At 47.1% G+C, this 23,542-nt stretch overlaps 2 protein-coding genes across 4 annotated transcripts; one reads left to right on the forward strand and one right to left on the reverse strand.

The window, feature by feature from the left end:
• The first annotated feature begins 2,583 nt into the window (after positions 1-2,583).
• Positions 2,584-6,274, forward strand: LOC106632778 (membrane progesterone receptor epsilon). Its single transcript, XM_014331362.2, is given in 1 exon segment — positions 2,584-6,274. A coding segment is annotated over 1 exon segment (1,140 nt). The 5' UTR covers positions 2,584-2,887; the 3' UTR covers positions 4,028-6,274.
• A 3,960-nt stretch (positions 6,275-10,234) lies between these two features.
• aco1 (aconitase 1, soluble) lies at positions 10,235-21,054 on the reverse strand. 3 transcript variants are annotated; one of them, XM_005951367.3, is made up of 21 exons: positions 20,927-21,054; positions 19,770-19,884; positions 19,512-19,680; positions 18,963-19,100; positions 18,807-18,876; positions 18,553-18,736; positions 17,050-17,189; positions 16,797-16,968; positions 16,603-16,703; positions 16,329-16,445; positions 15,923-16,082; positions 15,715-15,850; positions 15,127-15,211; positions 14,820-14,976; positions 14,384-14,508; positions 14,186-14,290; positions 13,441-13,583; positions 13,157-13,304; positions 12,067-12,189; positions 11,808-11,993; positions 10,235-11,734 (listed from the first exon to the last, which is right to left on the reverse strand). In XM_005951367.3, exons 2-21 carry the CDS (start codon positions 19,876-19,878, stop codon positions 11,618-11,620), a joined length of 2,685 nt encoding a protein of 894 aa, XP_005951429.1. In that variant the 5' UTR covers positions 19,879-19,884; positions 20,927-21,054; the 3' UTR covers positions 10,235-11,617. The 3 variants fall into 3 exon arrangements, with proteins under 3 accessions (XP_005951429.1, XP_042072220.1, XP_042072219.1); XM_042216286.1 differs by having other exon boundaries at positions 19,978-21,044; XM_042216285.1 differs by having other exon boundaries at positions 19,959-21,044.
• Between the last annotated feature and the right edge of the window lie 2,488 nt (positions 21,055-23,542).

Genomic DNA, 23,542 nt, shown 5'->3' on the forward strand with positions numbered 1-23,542 from the left:
CTTCAGCTTGCTTTCCCCCTGCAGGCTGTTTGTATTGGTTACACACATGAACATTCATAAAGCTTGATGCTGTATCACCTATGAGAAATTCCTATAACTGGGTACAAAGCGTGATTGTGCGAGCATGGTTATACAATGTGTGGTTACATGATGGGAGTGCAGCTCTCCCAGATTGTTGTCGGTAGAATCTGTTCGTCTCAAGGCTGCTTGTTGCCCTTATCGAGGTCGTGCACGCAGTCATGTGTGTGGGTTACCTAGCAAACAGAAGCACTCTAGCTTTCTACCTACAACACATGCATCAAACCTGACATTCACCTTTGCTGACTCTATCTTTTCATATAAACTTTCCGTCTTGTACAACATGTTCTAGATTTCTTTTGGATCTAATGCTGATGTGTTTAGAAATATAGACATAAATACTCTTAAAAAGGGGAACTGGGCTGGTTGCTGACTGCGTCATCTTTATATCCTTTATTTCCACGATGTTCTTCTTGCTATCAGTGCCACGTTTGGGCTTCGTCTACACAACATGATTGTTTATTCCCTGAACAAACTGTAAAGGTCATATTTGAACCCTTCACTCATTACAACAGGAGGATTTTCGACATTGAGACCACTTGTCCTGTATTCAGATGGCTGTGCTGAGGTCTGAGGTCAGAGAGTCACCAAATGTGAAATATAAACCAAATATCTTTAAATGGTAAAAGTTTCCTGTTTTAGTGGAACACAATACTTCACTCTGAGAGCGACTTCTCTACACTAGCTTTCTGTTCTCAAGTACATGTTTTTGTTTGTATTTTGTGTAACTTTTGTTAGTCTCTACCTCTGCATTGATCTTTGCACTTGTCTAAATGAGGAGGACACGAGATGAATAAAGATTATTTAAATAAATAATTCAGTGTACAGGAATTCATCAAACTGGTTGCAGGAATGAAGTTTTTCTCACACAGGATGTTGCTGCCTTTCTGATTAATAGCTGTCTAACTAGCTGGTCAGAGAATTAGACAGCTGGTTAGGTTATTAAAAACTGAGCTGTTATGTTGGTAGTGGACAGGAAGCAGACTTCGTCCTCTGCACTGCACAGATTATTCCCTTTGTTTTTCCTGTCTTGTCAGACATGCAGTGGTGTAGCATGGTGCCCCTAACAGTGCAGAATGCTGCACATGCGCTGCAGTGACACGGGGCTGTAGTTTATACAAACATAGTGTTTCTGCACCGTGTGCCCAGCACAGCCTTCAACAGAGCGCGGCCGGGGAGGAGATCCCACAGCACTGCTAAACAAGGACAGGCTGTGAGCACGGCACGGCACGGCACGGCCTCACAGCTGACCGGGTCCTCATCTGTCCCCAGTGTGACTACAGCAAACCTCAACCACACGACACGGACACACGCACACTCAAGACTTCTGTATCAGTTCAGCGCTCCGGCGAGCTGCACGAGTCGTAACTGTACCGGAAACTGAGTGAACCCGCCTTCAAAATAAGGCTCTTGGAAGATTTCACTTCGATTCCGTTTTATTTAATTTTGTTTGTAACGCCAAATCACAACAGCAGTGACGTCATGTTGCTTCCCATTATAAAGACCAATAACAGGCCGCATTAGAGTGATCTCTCTGCCTGCTCGGACCCCTGCTCAACACACCGCACTGCTACATCACAACACTCCCGATCAGGGGTCAAACACGAAGCCTGCCTCAGGATCAGGTTCAGCAGTAACAAGGACGCGGGCGCATCTTTCCAGAGCAGTTTGTGGTCGTAGTTAAACGTAAATGATGAATTCAGAGACGCGCGTCCTGCCGCACTGATAGCGCTGCCAGCTCTGCTGCCCTCTGCACCCAGTGCAGCTGCTCAGTTTTTCCTTATAATGAATAATAACGAACCTCGGCTCAAATAACAGTTTCACCTCACACGTCCTGTATTTGGTGCTGCCTTGTGTTGTGTTAGAGACTGCGCTTTGGCAGTGCGGCGGCGGTTCAAATGGTGGACACAATGACCTCTTAGAAGTGTTACGTCACAGCCTCGGTGTTTCCGTTTGAAAGCGCTGACCGGAAACTCGCTGTGACTGCGCGTAACTTGACGCAGGTGCCTGTCAAAGCGCCGTTCCGCTCGGTGTTTCGCAGAAACGCCGGCTGCTTTCGCCCTCCTCGGGCATCGCGCTCTCCTGCCTCATCGACCCTTTACGCGTGGAACATATGAAGGCGCGCTCTCGGCTCTAAAATGCTATTTTTAAACGTGACCTTGCGTCGAAGGACTGAACGCCGGCTCGTGTCAGTCCTGAAGGATTTCTTCGTGCCCGCAGCGCACTGCAACACACCGGCAGCTGAATGAATAGAAGCCGGGCCGTGGAGACTCGCTGCAGCAAACAGGACGGTGCTGATGAACAACACGGCCTACATGCCACGGAGTCTCCAGGACACCAGCTGTACGGACTCCTTCACTGACGCGCTGTTCCACCTTGTAACGCAGTAATAACTGAGCTCCATTTTATTCGCTGCTGCAGAACTAAGCATCACAAGACAGGTGTGTGTGTGTGTGCTGTGTGTGTGTCTGTGAGATCCACTATGCAAAAGAAGGAACGACCAGGCCTAAGCTTTTTGGATATTGCATAACTCTTCTTTGCTCTTGGTTCACTCCTGGGCTTTGTAGTAGCTGCTCACTGGATTAGTGTGCAGCTCACGAGGCCTGGAGGTGCACAGAGGGTGCTGAATGGTCTTTTAGAGCTGGGCCCTCTGTAGATGCCTTATCCACCCAGAAGCAACGGATTGAATTGCAAACCACGATGTGATCAGCAATAAAGTCAACAGCCAAGCAATAAAAGTGAAGAACTTATGCAAACAAAGATCCCAGCGGAGGTTTTTGTCCATCGGCAGCATAAATAAACTCTAACTATGCTTCTGAACTGCGGTCAGCCATTGCCTCTCCTGAGGCATACGGACGTGCCGCCTCGAGTCATAGAAAACTTTATCCTGACGGGCTACCGCTTCCCAAACTACAGCCTGTGGGACTGCTTACTGTCAGCGTTCAGGCCTACCAATGAAACGGGCAATTTCTGGACGCACTTTCTTCCTGTTTTCATCTTTTTCTACTACTTTGTGGAGGTTTTTGGTTGGGAAGGTGCGCCTGATAGCAGTGAGCCTTTCTTCTATCCGCTGTGGAATTACTTTATTGGGGTGTCCTGTTTACTGATGGCCAGCAGCATGGCTCACCTGCTAAACTCAATGTCTCTTGTGGTACGAGAGGTTTGCTTCTTCGTGGATTACGGCACCATCAGTGCGTACACGGTCGGCTCATCGTTGGCATACTACTACTACATCCACCCTCAGGCAGGAATAGCAGAGACAGGGAGCAGCTCCCGGGTGGAGTTGAACCGTGAGGCTGCACCCTCAGCCTATGCAATCCCAGAGTGCAGCGTGTTCTTTGAGACCTACTACATCCCGTGTGCATGTGTTGTAGCGATCATCTGTGTTTTATCCTGCTGCAATACTCGGCAGAGGTGGAGGCAGCATCGCTATATCATCCGGACGCTGGTTTTTCTCCTTCCGTTTCTCATCTCCTCCACACCAATCTTCTACCGCCTCCTCACCCGATCGCCTTACTCCACCTCCTCCTCCTCCTTCACCGCTTCCACCCCCATGGCCCGCTTCTTCTATCGCCACTGCCTCTGGTTGCTGGTGTCAGCCATCTTCAACATTAGCAAGTTCCCCGAACGCCTTGCACCAGGACGCTTTGACATCTGGGGGCACAGCCACCAGTGGTTCCACTGTTGCACGTTTTTGTCCATCCTGGATGAACTTCACATGATCAAGGCTGAGATTAAGGCCACTTGCTGAGCCAGCGTTGCTGCTGCCCCCCACTCCCTCCACCTCCTGGATCCCACCGTCGCGTCCACCTACGGAGTGATGCTCCTCCTCCAGACCACCATTGTCTCCATCATCGTATGGTTCTCCTGGCGGGCCAACTGTATCTATGGATCCCAGAGAGAACAGCTGGAAAAGGAGCACCCCAAGAAGCACCTGAAATGTCACTGATCACGGAGAAGTCACCGCCATCATTAGACCCGCCGTATGTTCCCGCCCCCTTTGGATTATAAGGATTATATGTTGAGCTTGCATGTGTGGTTGAGTGCATATCTTTGCCAGTTCTTTCCCCAGAGCTGCTCCAGCACCTCCTAACAGGACGTCTGAGCGCTGGGACAACAACTACCTCTCAGGGCTCTGCAATTATGGTTGCTGCCCAGGAGAACTAATGTTCCACTTTACGACTGGTTAACATGTTAGACGTTAGTGGGACCATTAAGAACATTTGCTGATGAGCTGTCTGCTTGTCCTTTTTGTTCTTCCTCCTCCCTTTGTTATTTCGAGCTAAAACGGTGTGTTGCTGCGGCCTGTGCCGAGCCCATTGTTTCATGTCCAATGATTCCTTTGATAACATACCTTTTCTTCCTCTTACTTGCACAAACATTCGCACACGAATCTCATTTCCTGTCTGTTTTGCAAGTGACCCTTGCAGCAGGAAGTGTGCGTTGCACGCGACGACAGAAATAGCTGAGAGCTCTTCTCAGTCTTACAGTGAAGCACTTTCAGGGGCCGCTCATACTCGCCCCGTCATTAAGAAGCCATGCTTAACTTTCTGTGAGGACACAACACTTCAAAGCAAATAACCGTGTCCTTCTGACACCGCAGTTTTTGACAGGTGAAATGTGTTTGTGTGACTGTTTCTGCTGTTTGTGTGGTTTTCCCCTTACGCTCTGCTGCTCACTGCAGACTTTATATCTTTATGATGAGAGCAAAGTCTGCAGAGCACTGTTCCACTTTAAAGGTTTGCTTTGTTAGCGTGAGCACAGTGACTGCAGTGGGCTCTGTGTCCGAGACCCTTCATGTGCTGAGCAGCCTTCAGAGTCAAAGCCATAGTTTGAAAAGTGTTGAGCTAACATCACAATTTCAGTTCCTACGAGCTGATAGGACCACGTGTGTTATCGTCAGCCATACGCTCAGTGTGTCCATTTTTTAAATACAGGCTGAAACCAGCGACGTTCAGTGAGTCCAACATGAACAGCCTGAGGCTGTACGATCGAGTTAAATGTTAACTTTACCAGAGAAGCCTCTTGATCGAGCAAAGTTAAGCTTTGTGGCGTTGCTTGATCACACCTCCTCAGCCGTGAGACTTGGACCCTGTAGGGTTTGGTTTAGACACCATCCATGTACATCGTGTTATTTAGATGTGGGTTGTCCAGAGAAGCATTAGTAGTGGATGAAGTGGACATATAACCTCTCATATGCTGAGAACTCGAACATGGAGGTGGAGCAGGTCAGCTTGGTGGCTTCATTGCTGGATGTCAAAGTATACTGGGCGAGACACTGGAAGCACCAGTCGCTGCAGATGTGTTTGAGTGTGAAAGATGTAGAAAAGATGCTCGTATGAATGTACGGGTGAAAGAGACCTGCTGTATAAAGTGCTGGAGTATGTTAGAAAAGCTGCATAAGAACCAGATTTTACCATACAAATCTGTACTGCTGAATACAAGCGTGTGTAATAATAATGATGATGATTTTAGTTAAACAGAAATATTCTTCTGATCATTTAGTTTCATGTCTTCCACAAAAAGAAGCGAGACATCGGTGTGGTCCGGTCCTCCACCGCCGGGTCTGTGCTCTTCAAACGGACAGTGACCATCTGTGTTTTTTTTCTCTTTGACCTGTTTGTTAATCTCACGTGGTGACGTTGTGATCATGTACTAAAATCTGCACATATACCTGCTTATACTTGCACACCAGAAACTAATTCTCATGGATCAGAGTTGTTTATTACACGTGACACTGGAATATGTACGGAGGGAACATAGAGGTTGAAATCATGCTGCACTTTCTTCAGGCTCCTCGCGTGGCTCCTTTGAGGGTCTGTGGTGCTGTGATATTTCATTTCAGGTTAAAGTATTGCTGTCTGATGAACGGCCTGAGAGACTCGTCTGTGTTGAAGCAATGTGTTTACCTCAATTCAGCATTCGAATCGTTGTGTTGCTGAGAAAAACCATCGCTGGAACCGATCGTGTCCGGTTGAGTCTGGAATCTGTTAAGCTGTGTTCAGTATGAGGATGTTAGACTCACTGACTACTCATCTTACCTAGTGAAGTACTCAGGGTGAAGAAAACTCTAATAGATTAGTTACACATGCGTTTAATTATGAATGACTTCAGGAGGGTAATTCTAGCACTCAGTGTACAAATCCTAATCAAATAGTGTATCTTTGAGTTTTCAATAAATGACACAGAGAACTTCTGTCATTGTGGGTCTTTATTTTCTTTACTGCTTTCATAATCAATGCAACTTCAGTGCTGTCCTTAGCTTCAGCTGCACAAACAGCACTGCTGGTCTCGTTGTAATGAGTGCAACACAAACACTTCCTGTAAGCTGGTGTGGGTCAGAGACCAGCCTCTACAAAGTGACAACAGCGTGCGACGACAAGCTGAACACAGCAGGCTGAAGAACAGTCATGTGGGCTGTGGGCAGCAACTGAACACAAAGCAGACATCACAAAATAATGTTTGGTTCATGTGCAGAACAGAAAGTTTGTTTTTCACTTCAAGCGTCGTTTTGAAACTGCAAACTCTGAAGCTGACGTAACAAACACTGGGAAGTCCTGCTGCTGCTTCCTGTGTCGTGGCGTTAACGTGTGCAGCTGAGCTCCTCCGTTGTTTCCCAGCTTTTCTTTTGCGTCGTTTGGATTAAAGAAGTGAGATCAAACATATTAACTGCACCCTTATCTGTGTCCATGCAGATGCTAGCAGGTGCATTTGTTAACCTTTGAACGAATGGATTTGTTATTAATCTTCTATGACAGACGAAAGTAAATGAAAGTGTGACGTGTGACACAGTCCTGGTTCATGGCCCCACACAGCTGCAACATGTCTATAGGTGTTTAGACTCGCTAAGTCAGGGGATCTCAGAGGTTTGAATAATTCAAATGTTTTCAAAGAAGTTCCCTGTCCTGCCCTGATTTGCAAGTCTAGCACTTCCTCCTCTCAGCCTGCTGCATGCTGTGTGTGCTGTAGGTCTGCAGGACCCTACGCTCTGCCACGTGCACGTACCTGCACGCACAGCTGGCTTTTCCACTTCTACCCCACTGCATCACTTTGTCTCATTTGACTTTAACATCCACAGCTGCAGGAAAGACATGAACATCCGAGTGGAGATCATCCTCAAGCAGAGCTGCTGCTAAATCAGGGAGCCTCTAAACAGTCAAGAAGGTGGTGAAAGCAAAGGGGAGAGTGATGGAGGCAAAGGCTAATGTAAATGAATTCAATTCAGCTTTATTTACACAGCGCCAAATCACAACAACAGTCGCTCAAGGTGCTTTATATTGTAAGCAGTAGACCTACAAGTAATAGCATACAGAGAGAAACCCAACAATCATATGACCCCCTATGAGCAGCACTTTGGCGACAGTGGGAAGGAAAAACTCCCTTTTAACAGGAAGAAACCTCCCAGCCAGGCTCAGGAGGGGCGGGGCCATCTGCTGTGATTGGTTGGGATGAGGGTTTGTCACTATCGTGTACCTGGCAAGGAGAAGGTGCTCGTTTCAGAACATTTAATGGTTTTATCTGTTTTACGAGGATTTACCAAAGCAAAAGGAAAAGGCGCGAGTGAGGGAGTTAGAGGAACGAACGAACAGCAGGAGCCTGTTTGCAAACAGCCCCACAGCAGCTCTCTGAACGTCAGATCCACTTCATGTTCAGTCCAGCTCAAGTCTCGGCACCCGACACGTCTTTCGGTTCGTGTTGCTGAAAAACCTTTCCGCAGCACGCAAACGCTGCTGCCACCACGCTTCATGCCAGGTGATGACCACTGCCTGATTTCTTCCTGACATGACGTTTGGCATCAGACCAGGTTCTGATCAGACTCCTGTGCTTTTAACTGAGGCGTGGCTCCTGTCTTTCTCCAAGGAGCGGTGCTGGAGCTTTGTCAGGGTGAACATTGGCTTCGTGGTCACCTTGAGTTCCTTGCTAAGAGTTCTGGTTGTCCCAAACTGCTTCAATTCCTGGAGGATGGCTTCGATACCCTTTCCCAGATCTGTGCCTAAATACAGTCCTGTCTCAGAAGTCCTTGGACTTCATGGCTTAGTGCTCCAACATGCACTGTCAACACATGTCCTATCAGCCGGTGGACTCCAGTCAGCTTGTTTTGATAGCTGATATAGCTGATGATGAGTGTCATGGCAAAGGCTGTATGGGTACATACAGTTTTTACATGTATGCAACCTCTTCAGGCTTTGATATCTTACATATAGATTGATGAGCTTCTTCAATTGGTGATGCAAATTACTACAAGTATGCAAAACATTTAATATGGGCTCAGTGTGTGGGCTTCAAACCTGTGCAAAGCCCAGTTTTAAGGGAGGAACTTTAACAACATGAGAAGCTGAAGTCAGACTATTCAAATATCAGGTGGAACATCGTTTGCAAACGTCCGTACTTTCACAACAAAGAGGGTTTGTTTGTTTCATCTACTCATTCAGTTCTGACAGCTGTGAGCTGAGATAAGCTTCGTGGTCTGAACTGGGGAGGGGCAGTGTGGTATTCACTGCTGATAGGCTGAAGGGAAAAAAACACGACCCTATCACGTTTGGTTATTGAGCTTTCATACAGGACGATGCGCCCTCTGTTATTTTCACATGAAACTGACACAGTGATCCCTGAAAAGCTGCAGGTCGGTGAAATAATCAGACTGTGCTGGATTTATTTTGTCTGGTAAGATAATCACGAGTCTGAACACAGCTGCGCTACAACAGCCGCAGCTTCATCCATCGCCACTGTCAGTTACATGACCAGCAACGTTTTAAGCTTCTTGTCCTCGATCATGCAGTGAGGGAAGCACCCAGCAGGGAAACGCTTTGCTGTCTGAGTACCAAACAGAAGCAGAAGAGAGAGTATCCAGGATGATGACAGGTGGTGGGAGGAGCCAGTCGCTGTGCAGGACTCTGAAACATGTCGGAGAGTGGGGACCAGTGGAGGGTGCTGAGTGGACCCAGAAGGAAGCAGCTGCTGTGTGTGAACTGTGGTTTTGCTGTTGGTGTGGGAGACAGAAAGGCTTCCTCTGCTGTGTTCAGTCTGGACCTGCTCTGTGGAAATGTAGCACAGCTTTTACTTGAGTAATGTCACTAAACTCTCCACACTTCTTTTCTCCCACCTGGCTGGAGCTGATCAGCTCGTCCCCGCCCACACAGCCCCAGTCTCATGCATGCAAGTCTCAGCAGCTCCATGAATGTTTCTGTGCTCTAAACAATCTCACAGACGCCTCCGGGTCAGCCTGGCTGGCTCACTGCTGAGACCTCAAGCAGGCACTGGCCTCTGGTGTCAGTCTGCCAGGCGTCTGGTCCCCTTAGTCGTACTGGTGGATCTCTAGATCCAGTAGGTGGTATTCCACAGAGGGGAAGCTCCACTTCTTTCTCCAGGTGAGCTCATAACCCACAGCAGCTGTCTGCTGGTGGCTGTGGAAGCAACACAAGCACAGCATGGAGAGGAGGGAGCTGAGTTTGCTAGCTGCTCTTTGTGCCGTCCTCACCTGTGGTCCTGAACCAGTACAAGCTGAAATCTGTGTCCACGTGTCTGGGCTTCTTCTCTCTGCACACTGGGAGTAACTGGGAGTAACTGGGAGTAGACCTGCTGCACACTGAGAGGAGCGAGCTGCTTTGGTTGAGGTGCTTCAGGCCCTCTGGTCACCTGGCTTTTGCATCAGGTAGACCTCAGGGATGGGACCGTGGCTTCAGAGGAGGTGCTGGAGAAAACTGCAGGCAGACAGGAAGCGTGTGCATCTTTGCCTCGTTCGTTGGTGTTCCAGAAATCAGTGCTGTGTGAGAGCAGAACTTTAAACAGTGGAGAGCTGCTTTCATGTTGCTGCCTGTGCCTTTCTGAGAAGCAGGAAGCTTCGTCTGCCAGTAAACTTCCTGTTCTGCAGCTCTGTTCACCCTCTAGTGTCAGAAAGGAGCAGATCGTGAGGCACGTCAGAGGAACCCAGCGAACCACAAAGCTCTCACTTCCTGTCAGGAATATATTGTAGATGAAGCCGTTTCAGACCTACTTTTCCCTTCAGTCAGCTGGCAGCCTGTTTATGCAGCTGAAGGCCGTCCAGTGACTCTTTTAAGGCTCCGTCTAAGAACCAACAAAGAGTGCACACTAACGTAAGCTACACAAGTGAACATGATGTATAAACATGAAAGTATAAAGATGACAGGACAGCGGAGCCAGAAACCAGCTTTTATTTCTGAGACTTCATCGGACATGTGAGAGCTACAAAAACTGTGATTCTCAGAGCCATGAAAAGCAGGACAACAGCAACATGTGTGAAGAAAGGATTCACGCAGACAGCGAGGATGGACTGAAGGTTTTAATCCCAGCAGGGATAACTGGGAGAAACGTTCAGTTTCCAGTTAAAACACTGGCTGTGAGTCTGAGAGCAGCTTTTTAAAAACTGCCTGCTGAACGACTACATCACCTAACGAGGTCATTGTCACCATATTTATGCTGTCATCGGTGCACGTAGGGCTGCGCGATATGACCACAATCTCATATATAAGACATTTATCGTCCTGGCAACGATATAAATCACAAACATGTGATATTTCCTGTGAATCTCGTGCAGCTCGACTGGCGTTTAGTTTTTCCAGCTGGGCGTCCTGTAGCTGCAGTCGAGTGTTTCAACCGATGCATGAAACATTTTGTATAACATAAGTTGTAACGGCCGCTGTTTTCTCTCAAAGTTTCAGGCTGAGGTTTATTTTTAGCACCTGACGGCTCTTTTTTGCTTCTCCTCCGTAAATACTCTGCATCTTTCACGTGATTCGGTTTATTTTGAAAAGTCTCAACAGGATCTTGAGCTTTATTGTGAAAGGCTTACGTGGAAAACAAGCAAGCGGACAGCGGAGCCACGCGATGGTGTTACCGTTGTTGTTGCTAACAACAACATGTAAAAAGAGGCGCTTGTCCGTCTGTAGTGTGGTTATGTTATATAAGAGAAAGAGAGAACTTAAGAAATTAATACTACAGTGACATCAGAACCATGAACAAATATGCAGTAAACTGTTTATTTTGCGACACCACGAAACAAACGATAGCGTGATAGGAATCGACAGAGGTTTTTACATCGTCATACACATGGTCACATCGAACAGCCCTAGGTGCAGGTCTGGCTGCTGCTGACATGTGTGTGATGCTAACTGTGGTCCACGAGGTCAACAACAAGAAGGAAGCCTTAAAATGAAGAAGCACTTGGTCTTATGGCACAGGGGGACGTCTTTGCTTTAAGGACCGACAGCATGTCTGTGACATACACAGCTGATGGTTCATAAAGCAGGATGGTTACAGCACGGTGGGCCAGGCAAACCTGACTGAACGGGTCACCTTCATGTGCAGAATAAAAGCAGTAAAGCTGCTGAGGCTGAGCCCTGGACTGAGGCGGATGCTGTTTCCCGTGTTTGAATCAAGCTTCATCTTATCTTTAGTACGGTTAATAAATACTCATCATCACCAGTCTGCTTTGCCATTCAAACACAGCTGCTGGCACCAGTAGTAAAACCAGAATCACACACACTACAGTTATGCTGTGTAGCCCACAGTGACACATCAGTTAGGACTCGGACATCTTGCGGATCATGTAGTTGAGGATGCCTCCATGCCGGAAATATGCCAGCTCCACATCCGTGTCAAATCTCAGGCGCACTTGGAATGTTTTCCCCGTGTCGAGCTGTGGGAGCAGGGAGAGAGCAGGTCAGCGTCACATCCCAACACGCCTGCAGCAGCGTGCCGTCTGTCCGTACCTTGATGTCTACGACCATCCTGGGTGTGAGCAGCTCAGGGATGACCACGGTGTAGCGCTCTCTGCCGGTCAGACCCAGGCTGTCGGCCGTGTCTCCTGGTAGATACTCCAGAGGAATCACTCCCATCCCCACCAGGTTACTGCGGTGGATCCGCTCATAGCTCTCTGCCAGGACAGCCTTGATCCCCTGCAAACACAAAAAAACACCTGAGACCTGCAAACAACTATGTGAGCATACAAACAAAGTAGTTTGAGTTTACCAGCAGAAAGGGGCCCTTTGCAGCCCAGTCCCTGGAGCTCCCGGAGCCGTACTCCTTCCCTGCGAGAACGAGCAAAGGGATTCTGGACTGCTGGTACCGGTCTGCAGCATCGAACACGTCCAGCTGAAACAAGAACACAGATGCTCAAATCATAAGATACGCCCGGCAACAGCACTGCATCTGTTACCATGGTCAGCAATGCCACACATCTGACATGGTCTACACTGATGCTTTTACACAACAGTGATAATTAACCCTGTGAGGTCTGAACCCTGCCCTACTTTAGATTACTGCTGCATTTTATTTCACAGCTTCATTTCCAAGAACAAACCTAAGAGCACCGTTAGAGCTACTGTAACAGTGTTTAATGAATCTACATGCAGCTTGTAGTTCCTGATGTCAACCAAGAACCAGAACGCACACTTCCTCATAGCTCACTTATTATCGAGATAAAGAGTCACGGCACAAAGCTCTGATTTTTCTCTTTCAGGCATAACCGTTGATATAAATATGGGAAACATATAGATGTGTCTAACATTTGCTATGTGCAGTTATTATCAGCTGGGTGTTGGTGGCGTTCCTGAAACAGCTGCAGGGTACCGTTAGGGTTAGGCAGGTACTGTTAGGTACATGCTGCCCTCTGGTGGACAAACTATGCAACCTCAAAACTCGTAAACAAGAGTGTCCGCAGGCTCTCCTTCAGTTTATTAATATCACAACATTGACTCAAGAGCATCAGAAAACCTTACATTTATGATCTGCTCTCCACACTCCTTTAGATGCACTGACGGTCATGTATATAGAGCTGTAATAATATTAGCTGCTTTGTAATTTAAATAAAGAAAATGTGCTCGAGGCATAAATGAAATGTAATTTAACATCACAGTTTAAACAGCATGTGTCTGACTTCTGTTGAGAAGTTGAAGTTGCATAGTTTGTCCACCAGAGGGCAGCATGCAGCCCTGACTGTGCTGGCTCTAATGTGGGTCCAGTCTGAGCTGACACAGCCGTGTGCCTTCTTCTTATAAACAAGTGTTGCACAACGATGCAGCGCGAGGCTCCCTGTAGCTCAGGGGTAACGAGCTCCTACCGTTTCTCCTGTCGGCAGGTGGATGGTTTGTGGCGCCTGCTTGTTGAGAAACTTATTGAAGAGACGGATGTTGGCAAACGTCCCTCTGGCCATAACGGCGTCGTTACCTCGCCGAGAGCCGTACGAGTTGTAGTCTCGGGAGTTCAAACTGCCAAAAGAGTAGCAGCAGAAAATGTTGATGGTTTCACACCGACAAGTGTTTTTCATCAAGAGATCATATGAAAACTGTCTGTGACGTGGGCTAAGTACCATTATTATTCAGTAACACGTGTGCGCCGACTCACCCCCTGCTGGTCAGGTAGCGTGCTGCGGGGCTGTTCCTGGCGATGTTCCCCGCAGGTGAAATGTGGTCGGTTGTGACCGAGTCTCCCAAGTTCAGAAGCACACAGGCATCTGTGATGGAGGCAGGAGGCTGCAGCTTCCTGGTCTGAGTTAATACAACACAGTCAAGACACGTCGGGTCAGACAGCAGGGTTTCCTGTGTGCAGCGGGGACACGCTCGCCAAACCTCAAAATGTCTCACTGTCTTAACTAAGGATGTGCAAGACTAGTCAAGGAGCTGTCACTTTGTTTTAACTGAAGCCGGGACATTACTGTGTCATAAATGTTATGCACCCGTCTTCCACCAGATGGCGTCGTTAGTGAGAAACGGCACGAATCAATGGTTAATCCATCTTTTTGTTAACGGTGCAAATGAGCTTTCTCTGAAAGGTGGATGGGCTCCAGACAGGGGGCGGAGGTCATTCGGAAGGGCTTTAGAGTAGGCCCACCTCTCTGGCTAAGGTCACCTGGGTCAGGTGTTAGAACCGGACGTGTCCTACTGCAGGGAGGCCCAACCAATAACACGACGGCCTCCTCCTGACAGACTGTGGAGCTGTGGTGGAGCACAGTTCACCACCACAGGTCTACACCCTACACTAGTGGGGCCAATTGCTTTATGGAGGCAAGTCCACTCTTCTTCTCAATGAAGGCGAAACATAACCTTTGAATAAGTCTGCAGACGAACGTTCGTGCACGGCATGTACTTACCAAACCATCAAAGAAGGGCGGAGACTTGATGTAGGTTGATTTGGGGTCCCAGGTGTAGAGTTTATCAGAGGGAGCAGCCAGCGAGTTCCAGCGTTCATTCACGTGCTGCAGCGAAACCACAAACACAGCACAAGGCTTTCTGTCAACGAGACATATCAGCAGTGCACGATCTCCCCAACAAGCGTAAGATCACACTACCTCGATCTTCTCATAAACCTCTTTGAACATGGATGGGATGACGAACATTCTCTCCACAGCCTGGATTTCCTCTCGAGTGGGCCAGATGTCCCTGAGGAAAACATCTTTGCCTTCAGAGCTCATCCCTACAGGGGATAGAGAAAGAAAGAGGACAGCAGTCAAACGTCTTTTCAGCTGATTGTGATAATAACCTAAACCATATACAGACGCTTCAGCTTAAAGCTCATCAACACACTTAGACCTGCTGGAAGTGACCTGCAGGTTTAAACCCAGAGCGCAGGTTGTCTCGTCTCTTTCTTTCAAATATCACTCCTATTTATTTAGACCTGTCTTTGCCTTCTATAACTAAAAGGCTTCAGCTTAGTATCTCAAATGTTTTGGGTTAGTAAGTGAAAGCTTGGAGATCAACTCAAACCTGTTTCAATCAGTGACTTACCAATGGGCTCATTGTCAAAGTCTATCCTCACTGTGCCAGCCAGTGCATAGGCGATGACGAGCGGTGGGGAAGCCAGGTAGTTGGCTCTGGTGTTGGGATGCACTCGTCCTTCAAAGTTTCTGTTGCCTGAAAGGACGCCTGCAGCGATCAGATCCCCCTGAGGCACAAAAACACCTCAGTCACATGACACACAGAAGGCTCATGGAGACTGAACACGGAGCTGCTTCAAGGCAACAAAGAGTGTGTTAGGAATGAATAAACGTCACAGGAGGAAGGAGGAGGAGCCTCCGATGTAAGCCGCTAGTACCTGGGTTATGGCCTCCACCACTGGTTCTGGGAGCGGCCCACTGTTGCCTATACACGTCATGCAACCATAGCCAACAACCTCAAAGCTGGCAGAAGACACAAAGGGATTATTACACAGCTGCACGTCACACACTCTGTCACTCTGTCACTTCCTCAGATGTAAACACAGGAGTACCAGTTCTAGGTGCAACACACGGGGGCGCCACAAACGTGCAGCACACAGGGGCGCCACAAACGTGCAACACACAGGGGCGCCACACGGGGGCGCCACACAGGGGCGCCACACGGGGGCGCCACAAACGTGCAGCACACAGAGGCGCTTCAGAATCAAACAGCAGTTATGACGAGACATTAACGCAGTGATGCTGAGCGCTCAGAAATAATCAAAGAAAAAGTGGCGTAACTCTGAAGACCTGAAGTCTTCTGAACGTAAACAACATTACGTTCAATCATTGAAACGTTCACTGATCGCTGTGCTGATGTCCTGCTTTAAACACTGGTTACACTGGATCCTACCAGGTGAGAGGTGTGAGTGAAATAACAGTCAGTCAACACAAACGTGGGATCGTTCCAACAACAAGCAGCTTACCCGAGCTGAGACAGGTAGTCCATGACGCCGCTCTCTCTCAGGTAGTAGGTCACCACTCCGCTGCCAGGGGACAGGCTGGTTTTTATGTACGGCTTCACACTCAAACCACACTCGACTGCTTTCTTTGCCAGGAGTCCTGAGATACGAGAGACTCTCATTCAGTCACTGTGTCAGAAATCTGTGTGACAGTGAAGGGCAGCACACCCACCTGCTCCCAGCATGACGGATGGGTTGCTAGTGTTGGTGCAGCTCGTGATGGCAGCGATAACCACCGAGCCGTGACTCAGCGCGTACTCCTTTCCGTTGAACTGGAAGGGGGCTGTAGCGTTGTGGTGCTGCGGAGCCACCTGGAAGCCCTTGAAGCCTTGCTGAGGCGAGAATTATAGAAAAGAACGATTTCAGAGCATCTTATGTGACAGACGTGTCGGTTAGCAACAAGCCTGTAGCAGCACACGAGTGACTCCTGGTAAGACTGCACTAATGAGCCCCCTACAGCAGCTAGACACCTGTGCACCTGTGCTAGAGGCAGGTATCACCTCATGCTACAAGCAGTGATACTGACCAGAGCTAATGCTGAGTGTCAGCAGCCTCCACCTGTAAATGTAGGAACGCACCTTTGCTTCCAGACAAACTTCAAAATCTTTCTTCATGTCAGACACGGGAACTCTGTCCTGAGGTCTTTTGGGACCGCTGCAGCAGGGAACCACCGTGCTCAGATCCAGCTCTACAACCTGAGGAAGACGGACACATCCAGCTTTATTCTTGTTACATTTGCATCATGTCACAATTTTCATTAAAATCTATAAAAGACAAAACAGACAATGACCTGTGATCCCTGAAAATAGACTTTTCTGGGTTCAGCAAACATAAAGGAAGTCAGAGGCTGACCTGAGTGAACTCTGGATCCTGGGAAACATCATTGTAGTCTCTGAAGATGGCCACCGCCTTCAGGTACTTGGTAATGTATGCTAACTTCTCTGGTTCCCGTCCTGATTTTAGACAAACGAGTCGCATAAACAAAAAGAATCGCGTGCAATGAATGAATGCAACCTTTGTGCTGACGTCAAACGCCACCAGCTCACCGGTTTGTTCCAGATACTGAAGGCTGACATCGTCCACGGGGAAGAAGGCTGCCGTGGCGCCGTACTCTGGGCACATGTTGGCGATGGTGGCTCTGTCAGCGATCGACAGCTGAGCCACACCCGGGCCGAAGAACTCCACGAATTTTCCTACCACGCCCACCTGACGGAGGTGCTGCGGGCGCATGCAGAAAGCACAGCTGTGACGTCAGAGCGCTGACTGCTGTTGGAACAGCTGCATCAAACGCCCTCCTACCTTGGTAACAGTCAGGACGATGTCGGTGGACGTGATGAACTTATCCGCAGCGCCGTGCACCTTGTAGCCCACCACCTCGGGGAGCACCATGCTGATTGGCTGACCCAACATAACAGCTTCTGCTTCAATCCCACCCACACCTGAAGGGGCAAGATTAACCTTTACTTAGGACACCAAGCTCACACCTGATTTTTCACTTTCACACCATTACAAGCAGCTGATGCAAATGTTTCTGAGTGATCTTACTGCAAATCAAACAATCTGCACGTATGTGTGGATGCATAACTAAAAACAACACTATTACTACTAATAATGTTAAAGTGTTGAACTGTCAGAGGTTAAACAACATAATGCACATTCACAATGATACAAAAAGGCAACAACATGGGCTAACAGTGCAGACGCTGCTCTGCAGACGCTGCTGCTGCTCCTACAGGTGTGACCTCCAGCCCCCCGTCTGCATGAAGCAGTGCTGGACACACTGTGGCACAAACCCTCATCAGCATCGGCTGAACAGTGATGAGAGACGGACCATCACAACACTTCTAGATGCAGGTCTGTGCTGCAGAGAGATGCAGACAGAGTCAGCGAGTCCAGTTTCCTTCAGCATCAAATGCAACCTGTGACAGGCAGAGGTCTGCAGAGCCAACGACACGACTGAGTCCAGTTTCTGAGAGTTAACAGCTGTGTGACGGCGGCTCACAGGACAACAGCTTCAAGCAGCTTCATAGTGGTCGTAGTGAGAACGTCTCAGTTTCTACTGTTTGACAGGACGAGCTGCAGAAAGAAAGCCAGACGTCAGAATAGGACACAGTTCCACAGTGTGCGGCATCAACATGGAGGAGGAAGTGTGATGGTCTGGGGCTGTTTGCTGGATCCAGGGTTGCTGACTGAACCAAAACAGCTACCACAGCGTTCTGCAGCACCATGCAGCACCCTGCGCTCCGTCAGGGCTTCATCCTACAGCAGGATAACGACCCACACATCAGTCCAAGCTGTGCCAGAACCAGTGTCCAGCACAGCCTCCAGACTGAAAGCCCATCGAGCTGGTTTGAACTGAAAGCAAAGCAGCTACAAAGGTCCACATTTATGGAACTTCTGCTCCAGATGTGGGAGAAGATTTGATTTTTGTTGTAGACAGAAGCCACGACTGCGTTCAGCTGCTACATCTGCCAAAGGAGGCGACTGACGAGTCAAAGGTTAGAATCTGTTTGGGTCTAAAACTGACTCCAATTACTTTGTGCTGTGCTTTGATTTCAGAGTGCAACGAGACATTAATCATTTTCAATGAAAAAATGTGTGTATTCTAAAACCTCTGACTAGTAGTGTGTATTTCATGAGGTGAGGATCCTGCACAGAGCAAAAGAAATCAAACAATAAACACGGCAAAAACAAACTATGAGAGAATCTAGTTAATGATGGAACAGAGAAGCTGCATTCATACTGGGACCAGCAGCAGCCTACAGCAGCATAACTGCTGTAAAAGAGAGGGAGACGTCTTACCCCAGCCCAGGACGCCCAGACCATCGATCATGGTGGTGTGAGAGTCGGTGCCCACCAGACTGTCCGGATACAAGAGCCCATCCTGGTTAAACACCACGCGGGCCAAGTACTCCAGGTTGACCTGGTGAACGATTCCTGAACCAGGAGGAATAATTCGCATGTTTCTGAAGGCTTTGGAGCCCCACTGCAAAGACCAGAGATCATATTTATGGACCGAACCATCAGACTTACATGGACACACGACAGGTTCATACCTTTAGAAACTGAAATCTTTCTTTGTTGCGGTCAAACTCCAGATCCTGATTTTTCTGAAGGCTGTCAGACCTGCGTGAAGAACAACAAGTGAAATGAAGCAGTGAATGAAACACCTATGAGCTGACACACGGTGGGAGAAAGGCGAGAGATCTTACTTCCTGTTGAAGTCCACTTGGATGGAATGATCAATGACGAGGTCAGCGGGACAAACTGGATTAATCTTTTCTGGGTCGCCACCGAGTTTCATCACTGCGTCACGCATGGCAGCGAAGTCGACCACAGCAGGAACACCGCTGCGTGACACAGCACAGGCTGGTCAGGGACCGCTCAGAATGTGATGTCACCTTCTTAAACATCACTAATAAGACCCCAAAAGCATGTGTTTGGAGTCTGTTACCGTAGAAACCTGCTGCTTACACAGGGAATAACTTTGCTGTTGTTAAAGTCCAGACTGCTTTTAGCAGATGCTGCCGCAAACTGCACTTAAATCCTGAGCTGGTTATTTCACTCAAAGGTTCTTTTTGCACCTGAGATGATGTAAACAGGGATTTCACAACACCTGCAAACACCTCGTGACACTACGTTCTTCTTACAGACCAGCGTTACTCTGATGACATCACTGACACACCAGGTGCATTAAACGTATTAAATGTGTGAAAGTTAAAACAAGACACTGACACTCAAATTGTGAGGAAAAGACATACGTGAAGTCCTGGAGGATGACCCGCGCCGGCCTGAACGGCACCTCCACAGTCTGGAACTGCGTCTGCTTCCAGTTCAGGATGCTTTCCACATCCGAACGCTTCACTAGAAACTCATCACAGTTCCTGACGGCAGATTCCAGGAGGACCCGGATGGAGAACGGCAGACGGTCTAAGGAGCGCATGTGCAAGTCAACACTTCTCGGTTGTGTGCACCGACGAGATGCTTCATGTTAGCATTCAGTGTAGATGTGCTCCTACCATATCTGGGATCTCCAAGCTTGGATAGATTGAAAAACTGCTGCTCTGGGTGTTTGGGGTCCAGAGGCTCAACGATGTGCTCAAAAGGATTTTTCACAGCTGCCGACATCTTTTCCTAAAAGAAGATCAAAAGCCTGACTTACATGATGCAGACTAAAGAAGCACCTTTCAAATATGTCAACAACATACAAACCAAATGAAGACTGACAGGAAGGCAGAGCTCGGGCCTGTTACTCGTTCCCTAACGGCAGGTGGATCTGCTTGGATTCAGGGTTAGTGGTGGAGGGTCGTTGACCTCGTTCTATGAACTTTGCATAACTCAAGTTCTTTAACAAAAATGTGACGCTGACTGTGTGTCAGTCACTTGCAGCTCAAACACACATTAAGTGAAATTCAGGTTCTGGGGCCTGTTAGAAAGAGGCGTTATCTGTGTGAAAGGTGAAAACAGCGCATGCCTGCACATGACCACGGACTTGGCTGGTTAGCTGAAGTTCAGGCGAAACCTCTGCTGTCAAGTGCAAAGTCAAACTGCCACGACAGTGACAAAGACATCAATATCCGGACAGCTTTACTTCTAATGGTTTAGTCCTGTGTAACAACTACTGTCACTCCTGCCGATATAAAACGTGACGCTGACCTTTAGGTCACATTTGTAGCCTCGATTATGCCATTTTTACCAGAATGGTCCCAGTTTCAATCAGAAAGTTTTACACTTGAAGCCTGATTAAAGTACAGCTTTGTCTCCACATCCGTCACGTTGATATATTATCAGTAAAAACGTGCGAAGAAAACCTGACCTGCTAACGATCACGGTTAACTGCACCCATTTACGAATTCTACCAAAACTTGCTAATGTTGATGCTACGTGTCCAGTTAGCATAGCTCATGGGTCAAAGTTCAGCATTTATGAAGACAGGTATCAGGCTTTTATTCAGAGATGAACATTTAAATTGAACACTAAAACGAAGGAAAGAAGCATAACATTAGCTAATAATTCAGACATGATATCTTATTAGTGTGAGTTGGTATAAAGCATAATGTGACAGTTGGATAAATTAGCTTTCGTAGCGACACAACGAGAATTTCAGTTCAGACGTTCTTCTGGAAAATCGTTAATAAGCCAAGAAACTGAATGTGGTCGGATGGTTATTGCTTACTTTAGATGCAGTGTTGAAGTATCACCAGATCACAGCAGTTAGGTCACAACCAGCTAGTCGCCACAAAACCTGCTGCTTGTTCCGCCCAGGTTCCGCCTCCACTCGGGACACTTCCGGTTAGGTTTTTATTCAGAATAAAAGCCGAACCCACGCCGGGCTTTGCAGCTTCATATCCACGTATATCTGACAACTATGGAAAGGAACTGGAACGGGAAATTGATTATTTATTTATTCATTTATTCATTTATTTATTTTCGGTGGCATAATACAAAACAATTATTTGGCATTTATATATTTTATCTTATATTTTAAGAGGGAGAGAAATGCTGAGTATGACAGAAAGACCCCTAGAACCACAGTCAAGCATGGACTGTTATGCTTTGGAGCTACTGAGGGTACAGGATGACTTCACCACATTGAGGGCCAGACGGGTCTTGCACCATAAAATCTTGGATGTGAACCTTCCTTCAGCCAGAACACGGGGTGGTGATGGGTCGTGGGCTTCCAGCATACCACTGAGTGAAAACACACTGCCAAGGCAACAAAGCCGTGACTAAAGAAGGAGAACATTAAGGGCATGGAGTGGGCTAGCCAGTCTCTAAACTTCAGTCCCATAGAAAACCAGTGGAAGCTTAAAACTAGAAAACAAACAAACTAGGTGATTAAGAGAATATCACGAAGTCTGGCCATTTAGCAGTGTTGGGGAGTAACGGAATACATGTACCGCCGTTACGTATTTAAAATACAAAATATGAGTAACTGTATTCCGTTACAGTTACCGTTTAAAAAGGTGGTATTCAGAATACAGTTACTTTGTTGAAATAAATGGATTACACTGCGGTACTTTCCTGTTTCATATTGTCGCGGGTCAGGACTGTTTGGGTTTTGTTTGACAGCTACGTTCTGTTGTTCCAGGCGGCAGCGTTACGGTTGCCATGGTTACAGGGCGACGCTCTCTCTCTCTCTGCGACTGTGTGTTTCCTGGGTGAGAGAGCGCCTTTTCGTTGTTGTTGTTGTTGTTGTGCTAAGCTAACAGGCAGAATGCTACAAGCATAGCTCTAAAGAATGTAGCATCATGTTCAGTGTAGTCCGTGCTGCTGGGAGAATGGACTGCCATACACGTTATGTGTCTGTGAGCGCTAGGAGGGAGAAAAAGGGGAGTGGAAAGGTACGAGCAGTCATCGAGCAAAAACGGGAGCTGGAAGCATGTAAATATAATAATAACCACTGCAGCCAAGAAGAGTGCCTGACGAGCCCAGTTGTAAGTAAGCTATTAAGACTCGACTGTACACTGTGTTCGTGTTTTCCTCCGAAAACAATAAGTTCCGTTGGAGCAGCCTTTCAACGCCTCTCTCTGTCTCTCGCAAGCAAAGTTGACCCAGACAACAAAGTAAAGCTATTTTTCGGCTACGAGCCGACAGGGACCCCGCCGTATTAGTCAGAGGTCCCTTTACTACAGTTCGGAGTCGCGGACCTTCAGTAATAGTAATAAATCACACAGCAATAGTACATTCACGTTGTTGTAAAAAGCATGATAATATATTAAGTAATCCAAAGTATTCAGAATACGTTACTGTCATTGAGTAACGTAACGGAATACGTTACAGAATACATTTTGGGGCATGTATTCTGTATTCTGTAATGGAATACATTTTAAAAGTAACCTTCCCAACACTGTTATGTATACAAGAATAACACAATACTATTATATCATGAGCAAACCAACATAAAAATGGGGAACAGCAAACCTAACGCAATAATGGATTTGTTATATTGTACACATTCATAAAGAGAATAATGACCAGCATGTTTCACTGCAGCCAGGGAACACAAGATAAGATAGATAAGAACACCTTTATTAATCCCACAGGTGGCAAATTTGTTTCGTTACAGCAAAAGTACAAAGTTATGTAGCAGAAATTAGAAAACACTGGAATGCAATAAAATAAAATACTATATACAATAGAATAAAATAGACAGGCCGTCCTACCTGAGAGTAGAACTCACAGTGGTGAGTCTGAGATTTACAGTCAGTGATGAACCTCAGAGAAGGATACACAGTATCAACCGGAGCAGAAGCATTCATATGTAGAATATCTCCATAAACCAGCACAGGTAAAATGTGCCCCCGAACAAAAAACGAATACAATGTAGCGCTGTGCAGACTGTATACTAAAAGATTAGCTGCTTTTATCAAAATGACCAGTAGATGGTGCTGCAGCAGCAGCTATGTTCTTACATGTGTCGTTTGCTTCGTGGCTCGTGTTAAACTAGCACATCTTTATAGTTTGTAGTTGCAGAACTACTTACTTATGCAACACTTTCCTTTCCAAACACACATGCAGGTGGTTACATATGGTTAAAATGATTCAAATGCAGTAAGTATGCACGTTTTTCATATAAATATATTCTGTAACTTAATTATTGTCTGTAGCCCACATGATTACACACTTTAGTTACATGAAACGTGTGTTTTGATGTTATGTGCTGTATAGCCTGTATAATAAATAAACATGTAGCCCAATAAGTATAAACTCCAGAAAGCTACACAACATGGGGCGCTTCATTTACAAACACAAGTCTAACTTAAGTTTCACTGTTTTTTGTTAGAAAACA

The sequence above is a fragment of the Haplochromis burtoni genome, unplaced genomic scaffold (assembly GCF_018398535.1).
Source record: "Haplochromis burtoni strain Fernald_Lab_line unplaced genomic scaffold, NCSU_Asbu1 Contig_994, whole genome shotgun sequence".
Taxonomy (NCBI): domain Eukaryota; kingdom Metazoa; phylum Chordata; class Actinopteri; order Cichliformes; family Cichlidae; genus Haplochromis; species Haplochromis burtoni.